Source organism: Dipodomys spectabilis, unplaced genomic scaffold (assembly GCF_019054845.1).
Source record: "Dipodomys spectabilis isolate Male_0828 unplaced genomic scaffold, ASM1905484v1 ptg000140l, whole genome shotgun sequence".
Lineage (NCBI taxonomy): Eukaryota > Metazoa > Chordata > Mammalia > Rodentia > Heteromyidae > Dipodomys > Dipodomys spectabilis.
Genome location: NW_024870817.1, coordinates 3,970,994 through 3,992,583, shown reverse-complemented (window position 1 = coordinate 3,992,583; position 21,590 = coordinate 3,970,994). Strand labels below are relative to the sequence as shown.

At 36.0% G+C, this 21,590-nt stretch overlaps 1 protein-coding gene across 1 annotated transcript in view; it reads right to left on the bottom strand.

The window, feature by feature from the left end:
- Nucleotides 1–4,264: 4,264 nt before the first annotated feature.
- The window catches only part of Slco4c1 (solute carrier organic anion transporter family member 4C1), a 58,216-nt gene continuing 40,890 nt past the window's right edge, over nt 4,265–21,590 (bottom strand). Inside the window, exons 10-13 of the mRNA XM_042691102.1 lie at nt 19,908–20,098; nt 13,965–14,029; nt 10,759–10,896; nt 4,265–7,173 (exon numbers count right to left, since the gene is read on the bottom strand). Coding sequence (XP_042547036.1) covers nt 6,986–7,173; nt 10,759–10,896; nt 13,965–14,029; nt 19,908–20,098 — 582 coding nt within the window. The 3' untranslated portion in view covers nt 4,265–6,985. The remainder of the gene's footprint in view (nt 7,174–10,758; nt 10,897–13,964; nt 14,030–19,907; nt 20,099–21,590) is intronic.

Sequence of the window (21,590 nt, the reverse complement as noted above, 5' to 3'; positions counted from 1 at the left end):
AATTATTTATAATTTTTTTTTGTCAGTTGTGAGGCTTGAACTCTAGGCCTGGGCACTGTCCCTCAGCTCTTCAGCTCAAGACAAGCACTCTATCACTTGAGCCACAGCGACATTTCCGGGTTTCTGGTGGTCTATTGGAGAACAGTGTCTCAGGGACTTTCATGCCCTGGCTGGCTTTGAACCGTGATCCTCAGATCTCAGCCTCCTGAGTAGCTAGGATTACAGGCGTGAGACACCAGCACCTGGCTATAATTCTACTTTTTAAAAAATTCAGTGAGCCTGCCTGGGTGCTGGTGCCTCACACTTGTAACCCTAACTCCTCAGGAGGATGAGACTTGGAGGATCTCCATTCAAAATCAGCTTCAGCAGAAAACGCTGAGATTTTTATTTCTAACTGGCAAAAAGCTGCAACAGAGAGATGTCTCAAATGGCAGAACATTGTCCATAAGCAAGAAGCAGGGCAAATGTGAGATCTTAAGGTCCTTCAGCTCAGAGCACTCTTCCTTATGCCAATAAAAACTAATAGATAAAATAAAAATCAGTGAGCCTATAAAAATAAATATAAACACAGTACTTCTCTCTTGCATCTCCCTCTTTTCCTCTCATTTCTCCCTTATAATTTTTGGAGCTTAAAACATTCCCTTCAATTAACTAAAAGGTCAATAAATGTTTTTGAGGTAGAATGCTATTACCTTTGACTTTAAATCTCCAATGACTAATTTTTATCATTCCTTGTATTATACCTTATTTTTCAATTAAACTTTTAAGCTTTTGAGAAAAGCAATTCCAGTCATAACACACAATATTAAAGTTCCAGTTCTTAAAAAGAAAATTTTGTAGACAGCAACATAGCCACCTGCTGGTAAAAACACAAACTGGAAAGTTAGAAAGACTGAAATAATTCACTTTTTTCCCCTCTTCTATTCTTTTGCAGTACCTGAGTTATGTAAACACTTTGTCACTGAACTGGTACCCAGACAAACTCAGAGCCTCATGTTCTGGCTTGGATTTCTTGCTCACAGTTGGCCCTCTATCCCTTGAATAACACCTTCACTTTGGCATTTTGCTAGATAATTGGAGACTCTGCAGATTTTCTGCCCAGGCTACCTTCCAACCATTATACTTTAGCTCCCTGGCCTACTGAGTAACTAAGGTTATAGGTTTGGTTACTGGTGCATAGCTTGAAAGAATTTAAATTTAGGCATGTTTGTTTTTCAGATAATCACATTTCCATGTGTAGTATATAAAATGTTTCTTAACTACTTAATAAATTTTCATTTTTAGAGTTGAAAAATATATTGCCTAATAGCCATAAATAAAAACTCTTGTGTTTTTTTTAACTGAAAAGTAACTTCAACACATTCTACTAGAAAAATAAATTTCAGTCTTTCAAGTCACTAATATGAAGTGCTAGCTCAGATGACATTGTTGCCTTAACATCTTAATTTTTGTGGGGTTATTTTTCTCATATGCAGTACCTCTAACACACTTCTCCATGCTGGAGAAGTAAGCAAGAGCTGACACTTACCTCTTTATCACTTCAATTACCTGATCTTAACTAAACTATTATGAAAACTGTTTTGTTTTGTTTTGTTTTATTTTTGTTGCTGTTGTTGTTGTTTGTTTGTTTCAGTCATGGGGCTTGAACTCTGAGCCTGGGTGCTGTCCCTGAACCCTTCAGTTCAAGGAGAACACTTTACCACTTGAGCCACAGCACATCCAGTTTTCTAGTGGTTAATTGGAGATATGAGTCTCACAGAATTTTTTGCTCAGGCTGGCTTTAAACCATGATCTTCAGATCTCAGCCTCCTGAGTAGCTAGGATCTCAGGCAAGAGCCACCAGTGCCCAGCTGGAAGCTGTTTTTGTCATCAGTTTTTGCTGCTTATAATTTTCAGAGCCTTAAATTACCTTGGCAATTTTCATTTACTTATATGACAGGAAAGCTAATAATAGTTTGCTTTTATCTAAGACAAAAACAAGATACATATAAGACAAGGAAAAGAGAAGGAGCAAGGAAAACAAAAGCAGACACATTTGACATTGTGGGTTTTTTTTTTCCTTGTGCAGCTTTTGGTTTTATTAACTAGCAGAAAGCAGAGTGTTCTGTCACTGGGCTTCCCAGATAGGTCAGTTGTTTCTCTGTTATTTAAAGAGTTCGGGGATAGAGCATGTATCAGAACAATTTATGACTGTTTTTAGTGAATTCAAGTCTACCCTAATTTCCTTATCAGAATTTCTGATAACACTACCATCAAAACATGATTCAATGTGATCAACTCAGCAACTCCTAGAGCTCTGGAATATTCTATACTGTTGTATCCATATAATTACAGAAAATTACAGAAGTTACTCACTAATGCAATACAAGATAGAATTTGCTCCCTAATTTTTGTGTTTTTTTTTGAAGGTATGAGTCATGAGGAAAATTTAACAGTGAGTTCATTTGACTCTGCTGCTTTCCAGCTTTGTAATACTCCTTCTTCTCTAACTCAACGAGCTTCCATATTTTCAGGAGAAACCCAAGTAATATCTCAAACCTCAAAATGACCCTATTACTTCATTACGTTTTGCATCTCCTCAAACAGTTCTATAGGTTCAATTAAAAAAAAAAATCAAGTACATTTTTATTCTCTCAAACATCAAAATCTGAAATAAGTCATGACTAGATTACCAGAAATAAAAGTTGATTCACACCCCCGCCCTCATCTTCTATGATGTGTTCACTGATATGTAGCAGTTTTCAATTCTGACTTTATTTGCTACTGGGTTTGGAGGCATGGATCAGGTGGAAGAACACCAGCCAGTAAGCAAAAACATCAGATACTGAGTTTGAGTCCCTGTCTCCAGCAACAACAAAAAGACTGACTAGAAATTTAGTTAGTCTTGTGTGAGGCTTCAAGAATGTTAGCTTTAAAAGTTCCAGGGATCACTTAAATTGTAGTCATGGTTGCCAGCCATTCAACCCAAACTCTGGGTAGTGAACTTCAAGAAGGATAAAGGTTTTACATTGGTTTCAGCAGAAGAAATAGACCTCAATCACAATAAGTAAAAAAAGGCTAACATTCTAAATAGCTCATTCAAGAAGGTAGAACTCACAAGATGAAAACTAGGAAGGGCTTTATTTTTACCTCATTGCTACTTTGGTTTTTTTGTTTGTTATTTGGTCAGTCATGGGACCTGAACTCTGGGCCTCAGCTCTTTAGCTCAAGGCTAGCACTCTACCACTTGAGCCACAGCGCCACTTCCGGCCTTTTCTGCGTATGTGGTGCTGAGGAATTGAACCCAGGGCCTCATGCATGTGAGGCAATCACTCTACCACTGAGCCACCTTCCTCATTGCTACTTTGATATACATTTTGTAGTACCTTCTTTCTTTCCTCTTGTCAATTTTCTTAGATTTCACAGATATATAGTGGTTTTGGATATTAGAAAGGTGTCATTGCTCTTTGTTCCCCAACTTAGAAAGTCCTTTGCAGATTTAATTTAAGATTACCAAGGTAGTATGACCCTTAGAATGCTCTATGCAGGAAAATATACCATTGCTAAACTAAGAACAGAAAATATACTGGTTTGCGTTTTTGTTATTTCCTTACTCTATGTCATTTCCCATGCTTAATCATCAGGTCCTGCAACATGTAGTTTAAATCTTATGTGCCAATCATATGGTTTTCATACATAAAAACAGTAACAGAAAAGCATTCGGTTAATACATGCTTTGTAATGTACGTGGCTTATATCAAATTAAATAAATTAGTTGTAATACCAAAACTACTGGACTATTTGATATTCAACAAGTTTTAATGTACATCAATTTTCCCATTTATAAAACGTGCTTGCATTCACAAATAGACACAATCTACATTCAAAACTCTGTTAATGGTATGTCATTACAAGTATGGACCTGGAATGTCCCTTGAAGGCTCATCAGGTGTTAAGATTTGGTCCCCACATGGTGGTGCTGTTGAGACATGCGGTGGGCCTACTGCAAGGAAGGTCATTGCAGGCATGCCCTTCAAGAAGATATTGGGACCCCACCCCCATCTTCTCTCTGCTTCCTGGTCACCATAAAGTGAGCCACCAAGCTACACTGCTTCAAAATAGAACCAAAGCAATGCAGCAAAGAGACCAAACTAAATATTTTGAGATCAAGAGACAAAATACATTTTTCCTATCAAGTTGTTTTTCCTCAAATAATTTGTCACAATGATGGAAAGCTGGACCAAAAAAGTCAAACACTTAATACAATGTAATAAAAACATACTGATTTAATTTTTAAAGTATTTATATATTTTTTGCATAATTGTTTACAACAAAAATACTTGAAACAAAATATATCTAAAATTTGCCCCAATTTACATAGTAAAGTCCAATGTATATAGCTTTTGTTATGTGTAAGAGTTTTTACATTTGTATCCAGCAATTCAAAAATCAAAATGTTTAAAGCTTTAAGGTATATATTCAAATATGCACAAAATTACAATATGTTAGCTTGTAAGTTCAAGCTTATTTTATAACATAAATTGTGAAAACCACAATTTATGCTAAAGGCAACATACCAACCCATATGATCAAAGTAAAAACAATGATTATAAATTATAGTACTTTCTGTATCACCCTATCCTATATCCATAAAAGAAGTATTCTTTACAAGTCTTTATACTATAAATAAGACAGCCTAATTCATTTTAAGTGTCAAAATTGTTGTTTCCCTTTAACTATCTTCACTAGAAAGTTCATAAAATATCTATATCATTTTATAAAACCAAGCATACTGAATACAATATAGCCCTTGGTAACTAAGAATCTTTATGAATGCCTATTATTTAGTCAGTTGTTTATTAAACTCTTTCTAGGCTGGAAATAACTCTTTTTCCCTTCTTTCTATTTTTTTGTAGATAATTGTTTTTCTTGTTCTCATTTCTCATCTCTGTCAATGAGTTTTTCAGGATTTGCTGTTTGTTTACAGCTCTGATAGTCTTCCCTCAGTCCTCAACTTCTACTTTTGTGACAAAAAGTCTAATGCTCCATTAACTTTGGTCCCAACTAGTGGCACTGAAAATGTGCCTGGCTGAGTGGGAGGAAGAGATTCTCCATTGAGGTATCATGTGTTTATTCCCCTGCATACCTTTCATTATCCCTTTGGTTGCTAAAATTTCATGCTTCCCATATACCTGAAAATTTGGCTTTATTCTGGCTTTTTTGCTGTGTAAATGTCCCTGGATTAAACTATAGGTGTAGTTCAAGTGCTTGCCTATCAAGTGTGAGGCCCTGAGTTCAATCTCCAGTATCACACACACACACACACACACACACACACACACACACACACACACACACACTTGATTTCTGACCCACTGCTCTTCTCATTTAATATTCAAGGGTACTTGCTAGACCAACTCTTACCTCATTCTTCCTTCTTGAATCTCAGTTTATAGAACCTACTAGGTTCTTGAAAGTCATTGACTGCAGGTTACTCCTGATGACATCTTAAATTCTCTTAGCTTCTAGTGCTTCAGCTCCTGACTTCCAGCCACGTCATTACCTCACTTCTGTTGTCCTGATTACAGTGTGTGTAAATCTCTTCATGGAAAGTATTAAACTAGGAGAAGGAAGTAGGGAAAACCAGACACTTTGAGCTCAAGTGGTAGAGTACCAAATTTAAGGTCCCAAGCTCGGTCCATAGTATTAAAAGAAAAATTCCCCATCCCAGAAAAAACAAAATGTTAACAATCTACTTTTCTTTCTTCCTACCTTCCTTTCTTTTCTTCCCTGCTTCCTTTATTTTCCTTTCCTTTCCTTTTCTTTGCTGTGCTGAGGACTGAATTTAGGACCTCACACATGCTAGATAAATTCAGCAAAAAATTTTAACATTAAAAGTTATTTTTACTGATGTTCAATGTTCTATTTCTTCTATATCATGAATAAGTCAGCCATAAATCTGACCTAAGCACATTAGGGGTTTATCTATAATGTTATCAGATCTATGATGAATAAATTCATCAGAGTAGGTTTTAATGCCTCAATCAAATAATAATAGTTGTCTGCTATATTCAAAGTATTGTTTTTAAGTGCTCTAAGTAATGTACTGGATAATCAGTTTTTAAAATAAAAAAAAATAAAGAATTCAGCATACCAACACTGGCCAAGATGAATCAAGGAACATTGCCATGTCTAATTGGCACTTTTCATTATTGAAGTTGGTTCTTTCATCTGGAATGGATGTTACTGAATAATACTATCATGGAATCACAAAAAGTTAAGTGTTAAAATTCAGCAATATCAACAAATTGCTTCCTGGGTCCTTGAAGTGAAAATATGTGTATTCAATGTAAAATAAACAATCTAGGGAGCCACAGAGAAAACTGCTAGTGTCCATTCTCCTAGTTCAATAACTTATAGTAATAAATAAAATCCAGACCAGTAGATATAATTTTAAAACAAATTATATGATAAAGCTGCCTTTAAATTCACAAGCTTCCAGTAAGGCCCAGAAATCATTGCACAAATTTGTTTTAATATTTTTATATCATAAATTTTCCATGTAAGAGCAAATGTTTCATCAACAATATTTAAAATGCAACAAGTTGTATTAAAAAAATATAAAACATCAGTGTGTCTTTAAGTTTTTGTTTTGTTTTGAAACAGGCTTACCTTGAACTCACTGGGGTTATGGGTGTCACCACATCCAGCTTCGTCTCTGTGTTTCTTTAATGTAAACTATTAACTCATCATTGGCTACTTTTCTTGTAAATAGTTGGGACTTGCATGCATAGACAGGGAAACAGGTGAGCCTGTGTGTGTTTATGTGTGTGTGTGTGTGTTTAGGCTTCCAGTTGGCATCGATAACACAGGTTTGTTTCTTGCATTAAGACAAAAGAAGATACATGTACAACAAACATATTGGATAACAAACCATTCATTTTTAAAACATCATCGTCCATATTGGGTTTATACAATGCTGTCATGGCACTCTGTGAGACAGATGTCACTTCTGAGGCTTGTCCTCTAGCTTGTCCTCTTCATTTTCTGCTTTGTTCAGGTCCTGGTCTACTGAAACAGTGGTCACAACTGCATTCTGACTTTGAAAAGATACATCTGTGCCTGAGGGTGGTGGTTTATACAAAAAGATTGCCAGTCCATTGAAGAAAATGGTGATAATTTTACAAGTAACACCTAAATGCAAAAATAAAAATCAATCATGAATTTGGGCCTTCCCTTAGTAAAAGAATAGATCTGAGATATATATATATATATATGGATATGGATATATATATGTATATATATATATATATATATACATACATAATGGAGTTCTATGCCTCCATCAGAAAGCATAACATTGCTCCATTTGTAAGAAATGGAAAGATCTGGAAAAAAATTATATTAAGTGAAGCAAGCCAGACCTAAAGAAATATAGGTTGCATGGTTTCTTTCATTTGTAATAACTAGAATATATCCATGATATTCTTAGCAGGGTATCACAATAGCCCAGTCACTAAGTACATATAGCCATACATAATGAAGTGTATCAAAGTGAACTCCAAGAATTGGAAACAAGTGCTTCTTATTATATTCTGTTTGCAGTTATTTCTAATGTTTGTTTTATTTTTAGTTTTGTGCACACTTTGCCTTGTATATAAGTTTATCTGATCCATTGAAGGGAAAGGAAATCACAGAAATGGCAGGACAAAGAATGATCTAATATAACAATGATATTCATGAAACACTATGGTGGAAATGAACTTTACAACTTGGGAGGGAGGGACATGGGGCATGGGGAGGGGAAAGCAGGAGAAATGAGGGAAGGGGTGACGTTGTCCAAAAAGAAATGTACTCATTACCTTATGTAACTATAACACCTCTGTTTATCACCTTAACAATAAGTAATAAAAAAATGGGGCTTTTAGTTATTTCCAAACTTGAGAATTTCTGCATACAAAGAAAGTCACCATAGTGAAGAAAATTATATGGCATTATATTTCTATGCTTTCAAATTTTTAAATATTCAGAAGGTTGGAAATGGTGGATTGTGAATTTAATATCAGGTCTCCAAAAACTGAGGAAAGAGGATCTAGAATTTGAGGTTAGCCTAGACTACACAGTAAGTTCCAGGCTGTATAAAGATGTTGACTCAAAAAGACCCCAACAACAACAAAAACTCATCTGGGTACAGGTGCTCAGGCCTATAATCCTCACTACTTGAGGAAGCTGAGATTTGAGAAGTGATGTTCCAAGCTAACCCAGCAAGAAAGTTGATGAAATGCTTATCTCTAATGACCCCACTAAAAAGCCAGAGAAGGAGCTCATGTGACTAAAGTGGTACAGGGTAAAAAAGCTCAGGGACTGTGCTCAGGCCTTAAATTCAAGTCCTATTACCAGCGTGCACACGCACATGTGTGCACACACACACACACACACACACAGTCAATATGAACACAGTTCAATATGAACTAGCATTTCTTTTCTTTATAAACAATAAAAATATACTCTAGAGAAGGATTAAATAACTCCATGTTTCGTTCCCTTTTATTTGGAAACAAGGTTTTACTATAGTGATACAAGCTGGTCTTGAACTCATGATCCATCTACCCAAGCCTCACAAAGGCTGAGAGTACATCATTGCCCCATACTTCATTTTTAACATAATATTATATTTCATTTAACATACTTCATTTAATATACTACTATATTCAAAAAACAAAAAAAGCTAATTGATAATGATAAAATAGTTTATGTCATCCTTGAACTTGAATAAGTTGAAAAATTCTAATGTTCAAAATGGAATATAATATTAAAAATAGGTAAAAATTTGGGGGAAAAGTACTTTTATTTATTTTTTATTTATTTTTTTTGGGTCCAGTCATGGGGCCTGAACTCTGGGCCTGGGCACTGTCCCTCAGCTCTTCAGCTCAAGGCTAGCACTCTCTACCACTTGAGCCACAGCGCCACTTCCGGCTTTTTTCTTTTTGCTTATGTGGTGCTGAGGAATCGAACCCAGGGCCTCAGGCATGCAAGGCAAGCGCTCTACCACTGAGCCACCTTCCCAGCCCGGAAAAGTACTTTTAAAAGTAGAAGAGACCCTTTGGGAATATATCATGTTGAATATTTAAGCAAATTTCTCTCCTACGTTAGCTAAAAATATGGAGCAATAAAAGTTATTTCACAGGCTTTTTGTTTTCATAACTGATTTTAAGCTCAGCCATGTGAAGACAAATGAGTTCCAGTACTAAGTATTTAATAAATGTTATTAAAATTAAACGTGATCTCACAGGCCATTTTTTCTAATTCCTGAATCATATTTGTTAGTCATTGCTGTTTTTATGTGAAAGGTATGCATTTGAAAAACATGAATGCTCATTGGTCTAAACTTTACTAGATTTGTAGGAGGATTAGTTACCTACATAAAACAGATAATGTTTTTTGTTGGCTTAGTTTGAAAAGTGTATAGATGTGTAACATCTTTTGGAAGGTAAAATTCTCATGTTCACTGTTGGCAAAACATAAATATAAACCAATCTACTAAATAAATCTTAAACACGAATGGCTTCAATAAAAAGTGGTAAAATGATGGTGGCTATTTGGTATGTTTTTGTCAATATTTATGCTCTTGATTTTCTGAATTTATATATTTATTTCTCCAGGATTTCTCAAAAAATTGAATCTAATAGTATACTCTGGTTTTAAGCACACAAGAAGAAGCTAGTCATGATATATGTTTCCTCATGACAGCACTGAAAACTACAGGGTGTACATATCAAAAACTTCTCTATATGTACATACTCTAATTTCTTAAGATTGCTTTAAAGATTTTAAATATTGTGTGTGTGTGTGTGTGTGTGTGTGTGTGTGTGTCCTGAGGCTGGATGGTGCTTTTGCTGAGTTTTTTGCTCAAGGCTAGTGCTCTACCACCTGAGCCACAGCTCTATTTTCCACTTCTGGCCTTTTTTGGGGGGGGGAAGAGGGGGATAAAAGTCTCAGGGACTTTCCAGGTCAGGCTGGTTTCAAAGTGCAATCTCCTCCTAAGTAGCTAGGATTACCGGCATGAGCCCCCAGTGTCCAGTTAGATGTTAATTAAATTTTTTAGGGGGTGCGGAGACAGAGTTCAGGGTATTGTACTTGCTTACCTAGTAGTTTCTCTCATTTGATCCATGCCTTCAGTCCTTCCCAGACAGCCTTTGTACTTAGATTCTTCAGGTGTCATTCTTGTGAGTAGCTAAGATTACAGATGACTTACCAATGCCTAGCCTTCAATGTTAACTTTTAACCTGTTACTTTCTAAGTACTGACTATACCCAGGAGATGATTTGCTTGCTCTGTTGTCTTTTTTTTTTCATTCTTACCTTTTCTTTTTCTTTTTTTCCTTTTTTTTTTTTTTTTGTCAGTTGTGGGGCTTGAACTCTGACCTGGGCACTGTCCCTCAGCTCTTCAGCTCAAGGCGAGCACTCTACCGCTCTACCACTCTTCAGCTCAAGGCAAGCACTGCTGTAGCCACAGCACCACTTCCAATTTTCTGAGTGATTTATTGGGGATAAGAGTCTCACAGACTTTCCTGCCTGGGCTGGCTTTGAACCACAATCCTCAGATGTTGGTTTCCTGAGTAGCTAGGATTACAGGTGTGAGACACCACTCCCAGTATTTCTTTTCTTTCCCCATGTTTTTAGTGGAATGTTGCTGAACATTCCAAAGTAACTGACAAAGCAACCAATAGCTAATGAAACGTCTCATCCATATCCTTAAAATGATCAAGATGTCACTTACTTATGGCTACCAGCATATGGGCCATCCTGATGTTATCATAAATCCAACAAGCTCCTCTAGTGCCACATTCATTTACATCCCAGAGAATACATGTGCTGTCTATTGTCACACCAAATATAATTGGTCCAGGTATTGTGCCTAAAAGAATTAGGGACAAAATAAAAATGGTTGGAGATCATGACTTATTATCACAGGCTTTTAAAAATATAGTAACATGTATATCCTTATAGATAAAAATAGTCATTAGCCTTACCACATGCAAATTAACCAAATCATGTACATGTCAAAGACATATAAAGAAGCTGGATGTAATATTTAAAATAATAACATATAATTATGTTTCTAACCAGCTCAAAAAATGATTTTAATAGAAACCTCTACATATATTGTTTTAATTTAATAAAGATCTTACTGTACTTGTTATTTTGCAAAACATAATTATGTTTATTGATCACTACAGTTATTTATTGTTTTTTACCCATAATTAATGTATCTTTGAAACTAGCTAGTATTTTAAAAATCAAGATAAATTATATTAGATGCACATGTGAGTCCTCAAAACTATAGTATATGGTCTTGTCTGTGCAGACATACACATTAATGGGGGCATGTGTATACAAGTTAAAATGAATGTGTGTGTATAACAATGTGTATGTCTGTGCACATATTTAGTCAAACGAATATACCTACTCCTGTGCATTCATGTGAACACATATACATCTTGGAAACCATGAAGCTCTAAACTTCCAATACTATTAATCTCTGCAGGGTCCATATTAACAGATGCAACCAAATGCAAATTTACAATATTACAAAAGAAAATCATTTATACTATGCATTTCAAAACTCTTATTTTTCTTGTCACTCTTCTCTAAACAATTTAGTTTAACAATTATTTTCAAAGCATTTCTCTTGTTTTATCTATATGATCTAGACATGCTTTAATGTATAGGAAGGATGGCTGTACATAAGTCACTTCAACCTGTCATAAATCAAATATATTTTTTAAGGTAGTATTTCTTAGAAATACTCATCTGTTTTATAATCTATAATGGAGCAAGTTAAAAAGTGCACTTAACTGGCGAGGGACCAGTGTCTTACATCAGTAATCCTAGATACTCAGGAAGCTGAGATCTGAAGATTGCAATTTGAAGCCAGTCCAGGCAGGAAATTCCATAAGACTCATACCTACAATCAACTACCTATAAAAAACAAATTTAAGGCAAAAGTGGAACTATGGCTCAAGTAGCAGAGCACTAGCCTTGAGCAAAAAAAGCTCAGGAAAAAACACCTATGCGGCCGGGCGCTGGGGGCTCACGCCTCTAATCCTTGCCTCTTAGGAGGCTGAGATCTGAGGATTGAGGTTCAAAGCCAGCCGAAGAAAAGTCTGTTGAAATGCTTATCTCCAATTAACCACCAGAAAGCCAGAAGTGGTGTTGTGGTTCAAAGGGGTACAGGGCTCGCCTTGAGCTGAAGAAGTCAGAGACAGCGCCCAGGCCGAGGTCAAGCCCCACAACCGACTAAAAAAAAAAAAAAATACAAAAAACCTAGGCCATGAGTTCAAGCCCCAAGACCAGCATACACACACACACACACACACACACCCCACAGTGCACTTTACTGTGAGGGATCATTTTCTAACCTCCTTTCTACCAGTTAATTGTGCAACTTTTAGCAGAACCTTGAATTTTGAGGGAATTTACTTTCTCATTTGAAAAGTAAGAAAGTGGACTACATGATCACTAATGTTCTTTTTATTTTAATAAAAATCTCAACATTAAATTTATAATATTAATTTCTTTAAAATCCTCATATAGGGCTGGGAATGTGGCTTAGTGGTAGAGTGCTTGCCTAGCATTCATGAAGTCCTAGGTTTGATTCATCATACCATATACACAGAAAAAGCTGGAAGTGGCTCTGTGGCTCAAGTGGTAGAGTGCTAGCCTTGGGCAAAAACTCAGGGACAGTGCCCAGGCCCTGAGTTCAAGCACCAGGACTGACAAAAATAAAAATAAAAATAAATAAAGTAAAATCCTCATATCTGTTACAACGTAAGTTTTCTGTTATAAATTCTTCCAATAATTTTTATTTTTGGGGTCCGGTTGTGGGGCCTGAACTCTGGGCCTGGGCGCTGTCCCTCAGCTCTTCAGTTCAAGGCTAGCGCTCTACCACTTGAGCCACAGCGCCACTTCCGGCTTTTTTTCTTTTTTGCTTATGTGGTGCTGAGGAATCGAACCCAGGGCCTCTGGCATGCAAGGCAAGCGCTCTACCACTGAGCCACCTTCCCAGCCCCCCAATAATTTTTTTTTCTAGTACTGGACTTGAACTCAGGACCTCTTGCCTTCTAGGCAGGCCATCTACCAAATGAGCCACTCATTTTGCATTGATCATTTTGTGAGAAGAGATCTCTTTTTATGTCTTAATCAGCCTTGACTTATGACTTATGACTTAGTCAACCTTTCTGTTGATGCTTCCTCACCTCACTAAGAAAACAAGCATATACAAGTGCAACTAGACATTGGTTGAGATGGATTTTCATGAACTGCCCCAACTTGCCTCAAAATGCAATCCTCTAATCTCTACCTCCAAAATAGCTAGTATTATTGGATTGAGTCATTATGACAGACCAGCAATTCTTTTTTTTTTTTTTTGGGGTGGGGGTCTGGTCGTGGGGTCTGAACTCTGGGCCTGGGCGCTGTCCCTCAGCTCTTCAGCTCAAGGCTAGCGCTCTACCACTTAAGCCATAGCACCACTTCCGGCTTTTTTTCCCCCTGCTTATATGGTGCTGAGGAATCGAACCCAGGGCCTCATGTATGCAAGGCAAGCTCTACCACTGAGCCACCGTCTCAGCCCCAGGCCAGCAATTCTTAACTAGACACAATATCTTGATTTCATTTACTTTTGAAATATTTCATCTTATTGTCTTTCATTAGCAGTGCAACATGGTGGTATCCTAAATGGTGATAAAAGCATGGAAGAAAGAAATTATATGTGGATGGTCATATTATATATTTCAAATAAATCATATATACTTTTTAACAATGATTAGTAAATCAGGAAAATGGAAATGTAATCATTATAATTTCATGTGATATGTACATCTTGTACATATCATTGTTTTCTTTATTTTCTTTACATATACTATATCTGACACCAACAAAGCAGAATAACAAACCGTTTCCAATAAATTATTTGAAATGGCATACCCAATAATCGAAGCAACATGAATTGTATTCCAAGTGCTAGAGACCTTTGCCTTTGATTAACACACCTGGAAATATTAAACACAAATGAAGTTATATTGCATGCTCATATTTTGAACATACTTATATCAATTTAGCATTTCTATATTAAAGTAAATGTTGTTCATATGAAGGTCTCATGCATAGTTTAACCATTCAGAAATTATAAAAGAAAAAATTTACATAAAATTAAACAAAAGGGCTGGGAAGGTGGCTCAGTGGTAGAGCGCTTGCCTTGCATGCATGAGGCCCTGGGTTCGATTCCTCAGCGCCACACAAGCAAAAAGAAAAGCCGGAAGTGGCGCTGTGGCTCAAGTGGTAGAGCGCTAGCCTTGAACTGAAGAGCTGAGGGACAGCGCCCAGGCCCAGAGTTCAAGCCCCACGGCCAGACCCAAAAAAAAAAAAGTTAACAAAAAAAAGAAAAACTGTTATCAGAACTAAAATAATACAGATAATACCAAAGTCATAATCCCTAAGAGTTTTAACAAAATTCGTAGAAAAATAAAGACATTTATTAACAAGACATTTCTCATTAAACAGCTCAGCAAAATAGGTACTAAAAAATAGACTCCAACATAAAAAAGACCACATATGACAGTCTCACAGAAACATTTTTAGTAGGGAAAAGCTGAAAGTCTTTCTTCTGAGATCAGCAGGGGGGGAAAAAAAGGATTTCCTCACAACTTCTTTTCAACATTCAAACTCATAACTAGAATAATTAGGGAAGAAGAAAAAAATGGCATGCAAATTAGAAAGAAGTAAATCCCTCTTATTTTTGCAGACAATGGCACCTTATCAGAAAGTGTAAAGACTCTACCACAAACTATTAGAATGAGAACAAATGAATCTAAATTCATTTAAAGTTCAGCAGGAAAAATATCAATATTTAAAAAAAATCAGTTGCATTTCTCCAACTGAATTATCAAAAAAGATAAATAAAAAAGAATCTCTTTTGTAATAGCATTTAAAAGTAAAATCCTTTTAAATGAACTTTGAAATAAAATTAAAAATGCTGAAGAGAACACAAATACATGGAAAGATATCCTATATTCACAAATTGGAACAACAAACAACATCAAATAAGATTATTTAAAAATCCATATGTGAAATAATTTACAGATATCCAAAAATCCATGTCAAAATGAAATATGTGGGATAATGAATGAAAGAAGTGAAATTAATCAATCACACAACAATAGCATATTTTCTCTCATGTATGGAAGCTAAAGGATAGCAAATTAAAACCAAACACACCAGAACCTGGAAGTCAGAACACATCTTCTAGGAAAATAGAAAAGGAAAGGAAAAGATGGATGGAGAAGATAGGAATAAGAATGAATAAGAGAGGGAGTGATTGTATCAAGTAAGTATGTAACTATGATGACAAAACTGTTCTATGTACAATTTAATATATGCCACTTAACAAATGTGGTGTCTTCTTTTGCAGAAACAGAAAACTCTTAAAACTCAAATGGAACTACAAAAGACCCAGAACAGAGAAATCAATTTTGAGCAGAACAAAGCTAAAGGCACACAATCTGATTTGAAAATTTAGTATGACGTTGCAATCATCAAAGTAATATGATACTGATAAAAAATATATATATACAGATCAATGAAGTAGAACAGAATACCCTGAAATAAATCTCCATGTTTGTTGTTAATTGATCTTTGACAAGCAAGATTGTCAAGAACAGACAGTGGAAAGAGTTTTTTTTCAGTAAATTATGTTAGGCTAACTGGATATTTGCATTCAAAGGAATGAAATAGAGCCCTTATCAAAGATGACACACAGAAAGAATTCCATTAAAACCCACAGAATGGTGCAGAGTTATAATCCCAGATTTGAGAGGCTGAGGTAAGAGGATCAGGTGTTGAAGGCGAGTCTGGGCTTATAGTGGCACCGTGTTCAAACAAACAAAAAAGGGGGGTGGGGTGGAGAAAAAGTCCATTTAGAATGAACTAAAGTCTTAAAACATAAAAGTTCCTTGTCATTAGTTTGGAATATGACTTTTCAGTTATGACATCACAAGTACAGGTAATAAAGGCAAAAATAGATAAATAGTATTCCATCAAACTACAATGCTTTTTTACCAAAACAATCTATCCATGTAGAGAACCTAGAAATATTTAAAAACAACAGCAAACCATACAACTGACAGGAGTTAATATCCAAAAGGAATCTGAAAATTAAACAGCATAGTAATGAGAAAAAACTCTTAATTTTCAAAGTAAGTAAAAGATTTCAGTAGTCATTTTTCAAAGAAAGACATACCAATGTGAAAACAAAAAGAAAAAAAATGCTTCAAATTACTAGGCATCAGGTGAATATACATCAAAACCAAAATAAGATACCACCTCACACCTGTTAGTATTGGCTATTGAAATAAAGACAAAAGACAAAAATGTTGGCAAGGATACAAGGGTTAACCCCTGGGGAGGAATGTAAATTGGCACATACATTACAGTGAGTAGAATAGAGGTGCCTCAAATGATTAAAATAAAACAAGAATTAACACGGGCTCAAGCAATCTTCACTTCTGGATAGTTATCAAAGAGAAATGAAATCAGAATGTCAAAGCAATTTTGTACTCCTGTGTTCATTGAAGTAATATTCTTAATTGTTTATAAATATGGAATCCATCTCAGTGTCAATCAGTGAAGAATAGACAAAGGAGGAGTATAGCACCACTCTGTCTCTGTCTCAGAAAGAAAAGAAATTCTTGTATATGTGACATGAATGAACTTAAGAGGACTTGATGTCAACTGGGATAAACTAGACAAAAAACAATTACTGTACAATCTCATTCATATCTGGATACCAAAACAGACAATCACAGAGAAGTAGAGGGTAGAATGGTAATTGTGCAAGGCTGACGGTGAGGAAATGGGATGATTTGGTCAAAGGATGCAAAGTTTTAATTATGTAGAGTAAATTCTAGAGACTGACTGTGCAGCATAGTGATTGTAGCTAATAATACTGTATTGTATACTTAAATTTTATGGTGGGTAGGTTGTAAATTTTCTCACCAAATACACACACACACACACACACACACACACACACACACACACACACAAACACATACACACTCACACACATACCCACAACTGTAAAGTCATGGATATATTTTTTTTAATTTAATTTAATTTAATTTGTGAACATACTGTACAGAGGGGTTACAATTACAGGGGCAGGATAATGCATACATTTCTTACCAAGCATTGCAGCCTCCTCCTTTGTTTACCCTTCACATCCTTTCCCAGCTTCCCCCCACCCCCCATCCCAATCCTTCTCCTTCCCCCTCCCCCCATTCCCCCCCCTTCCCCCCCTCCCCCTTCCCCCCCTCCCCCGGCACCGACGTTGTAAAGCTCCTTTTGGACATGACAACTTGTACTTCTCATTGTTGCAACAGGTCCACCTGTATCCTTAAACAGCTGGTTTTTCCCCATCTCCTCCACAAGTTATACTGACATCAAATATAGTGAAAGCAGGGGTTATACTGTGGGGGAGGACATACAAAGCAACAAAGAGATAATCTTATAAATGTGTTAGAAACACATGCATGAAAGAAAAAAACATTAAAGTACCTATCTAAGGGTTCGTTTTCCTAACATCACATTATCTGACTTTTTCCGCTTGACTCATACCTATACTAGATATTGCAAATAAGGGAAACCATGGAACCTATGTTTCTTTGGGCCTGGCTTACTTCACTTAATATAATTTTTTCCAAGTTTTTCCATTTCCTAACAAATGGGGCAATGTCATTCTTTCTGACGGAGGCATAGAATTCCATTGTGTATATATACCACATTTTCTTGATCCATTCATCTACTGAGGGGCATCTGGGTTAGTTCCATATCTTAACTATGGTAAATAATGCTGCAATAAACATAGTCGTGCTTGTAGCTTTAGTATGATCTTGTTTGTGATCATTTGGGTAAATGCCCAAAAGTGGGATTGCTGGGTCATAGGGGAGCTCTATGTGAAGTCTTTTGAGGAACCTCCATACTGCTTTCCAAAGTGGTTGAACAAGTTTACATTCCCACCAACAATGAAGTAAGGTTCCTTTCTGTCCACATCCCCTCCAGCATCTGTTGTTGTTAGAGTTCTTGATTTTTGCCATTCTAACTGGAGTGAGGTGATATCTCAATGTGGTTTTGATTTGCATTTCTTTTATGGCTAGGGATGTTGAACATTTCTTCATGTGTCTATTGGCCATCCTTCTTTCTTCTTCAGAGAAGTTTCTCTTTAAGTCTTTCGCCCACTTATTTTTTGGGCAGTTGTTTCTTTGAGGATTTGTTGTTGGGTGGTTTAATTTTTTGAGTTCCAAGTATATTTTAGATATGAGACCCTTGTCCGTTGTATGGCTAGTAAAGATCTTCTCCCAATCTGTGGGCCTTCTATTGATCTTGCTAGCTATGTCATTTGCCCTGCAGAAGCTCTGCAACTTTATGCAATCCCATTTGTCCAACCTTTCTTTGATTTGTTGTGTTTCCGGGTCTCTATTCAGAAAATTTCGGCCTGAGCCAAGGAGACCTAGGGTTTCTCCTATTCCATCCTGTAATGTTTTCAGAGTGTCTGCTTTGACTTCAAAGTCTTTGATCCATTTGGAGTTGATTCTGGTGCAGGGTGATATATAAGGATCTAGCTTTAGTTTTCTACATGTAGTTAACCAATTTTGCCAGCACCATTTACTGAAGAGGCTGTCTGTCTTCCATTCTATTATTTTAGCTCCCTTATCGAAGATTAGATGGCTATAGGTCTGTAGGTTCATTTCTGGGTTTTCAATTCTATTCCATTGGTCCTGAGGTCTGTTCTTATGCCAATACCAAGCTGTTTTGATTACTATGGCTTTATAGTAGAGTTTGAAATTTGGTATTGATATTCCTCCAGCAGTGTTCTTTCCGTTGAGGAGCGTTTTTGCTATTCGGGGTCTTTTATTGTTCCATATGAATTTTTGGATTGCCTCTTCTATTTCCTTGAAGAATGAGGTTGGAATTTTGATAGGTATTGCGTTGAATTTGTAGATAGCCTTGGGAAGTATTGCCATTTTCACGATGTTAATCTTTTCATGGATATATTTTATGGTGGGTAGATTGTAAATTTTCTCACCAAACACACAACACACACACAAACACACACACACACACAGTCACACACATACGCACAACTGTAAAGTCATGGATATATACACAAGTTTGATTATGGTAATCAGTTCATAATATCTGTGGAGTTCAAAATATTGCATTATACACTTTAAATATACATAAATTTTATTTGCCAACATCAATTAAGTTGGAAAAAATTAAAGTAACATTGTACCATGAAAACATAAATCTTCCATTTATCAAAAATTAGATGAAAAGATAATGAGTAAATATTAAGAAGCGAAGTACTGACAAGGGAAAAGCATAGATCTGTTAGAAAAGACACAGACAGACTAGGGAGTCTGGAAGGGCAAATGGGAAATATCTTTGCAAAGAATGTGGAAGGAAGCGAGTAACCCAAAGTCCCAAACTCTGGCTAGCATCCAGGTGACAGAAATATTCTTGAGGCAGAATACATGTGCTTTGGAATCTGGCACAATGGTCTGTTCCTAAATATAATTTAACAAATCTCCAGTTCACAACTGAAGGCTTCATGAAACAAGCAAAGAAACTTTAAGTAACACCAGGTATATGCCAAGCAGAAAAGTGCTAAGACACCTACTCATATATGAACTCATTTACTTCCTACTTACCTGAATAGCTCATCCAATGCCACAGAGCTCATGTCATCTTTAGGAATAAATTTACTTGAACCCAGTAATCAATTTGTGACCCAGCTGAACCTTTGAGGCCGTATTCCCATCATTGAACATGTTGCCTTAGAGTTTGCAAACTTGGCAATATAATACATACCTTAATATAGACACGGTTATAGGAGTACCAGCCATGAAGGTAAAAATCACTGTAGTGAAGAAAATGCCAAGAAATATGGGCAAATGTGTACACTTGGTTGCACATTTTCCAGCTTTAGCTTCAAAGCTAAAACTTTCTGCAGTAGATGCAATATCTAACTTCCTTCCAATACAGGAACAATTGTAGTATGTCTGAAAACATTAGGCACAAAAGTACTAAAATTGTTAGTTTTGACAAGGTATTTTATCATTATCAATTCAGTGATTTCCAAATATTTCATATACTCCTTCACTATCCTAATCCATATGCAGTAAGTAATGCTGCAGAAGAAGTTATAAAGTTTCAAAACTAGAAACAACCTGCCCTTACAATTTAACTTATCTATTATTTGCTCATTTAAAAACAAATTGACAAAAATATAACAGTTTTATGATCTCACATAGGCTAGACTACTTTAATCTACCACAACTGCTCAAAATGTGCTTCCATGCTAACTTTCTTCTTTTCTATTATAGAAGGCAAAGAGAAATCCATGGTGACAATTTTCACTAGGATAAAGGATCAAACACTGAAATTCTGGTAAATGCCACAGTATAATTGCCTACTACATCCTATGACCTTGGAAAATGTTCTGCTTTTCACTATAGCCTTTACATCTACAATTTTTGGTTGGGTTTACTGAAAGGAAAGTGTAGCCTTCCTTAAATGATATACTTATGACAATAAGAAAGAGAACTTATCACCTCATTATCCTGAAATCTATATTACATATAAGTAATACCTCAAATATTTCTCATACATAAATATTATCTATGTAGATTTTTAAAATATGAAACATTGAAAGTTAACATGATAAAAAAATGAGTTTGGCCTTTATATAAAAAAAGAAACCCAGATATTAAAAGACATATAACTATGTCTTCTTAAAGGATTTTATTAAGTTTCTATAGGTAATGCTTGATAATGATAGATTTAGTTTCATTCCAATGATTAGAATTGCATGTAATATCTCAGCCTATTAGGTCTATATGAATTGACAAAGATATATTTATGGTAAGACTTTTCTCTTTTGGGGGTACTGAACTTTAATCTCAGGTACTTGTTCTTACTAGATACACCTTGAATCACATCCCCAGTGATAAAAGGCTTTTCTCTACCCTACGTCGCCATTACATATTTCTTAGTTTTTTTTTTTAATATTTTTTATTGTAAAGATACTATACAAGAGGGGTTACATTATTTCTTAGTTTTTAAAATTATTTTAAGTAATTGTAAAAATGACTTTCAATTCAATATATCAGTCTTTAAGTAAAACTCATCTTGATCAGGCTCAACTCTTGCATCATTCTTCCCAGTCAATAGCCATATGTAAAACAATGTGACAAGGTAAATTGAGGGGATGGACGGAGTTGGGAGAAATGGGAAAGAATGATGAAGGTCTATTCAGTGCTTTTATTTATTTATTTTTTTTTTGGGGGGGGGGTCCGGTCGTGGGGCCTGAACTCTGGGCCTGGGCGCTGTCCCTCAGCTCTTCAGCTCAAGGCTAGTGCTCTACCACTTGAGCCACAGCACCACTTCCGGCTTTTTTCTTTTTGCTTATGCGGTGCTGAGGAATCGAACCCAGGGTCTCAGGCATGCAAGGCAAGCGCTCTACCACTGAGCCACCTTCCCAGATCTATTCAG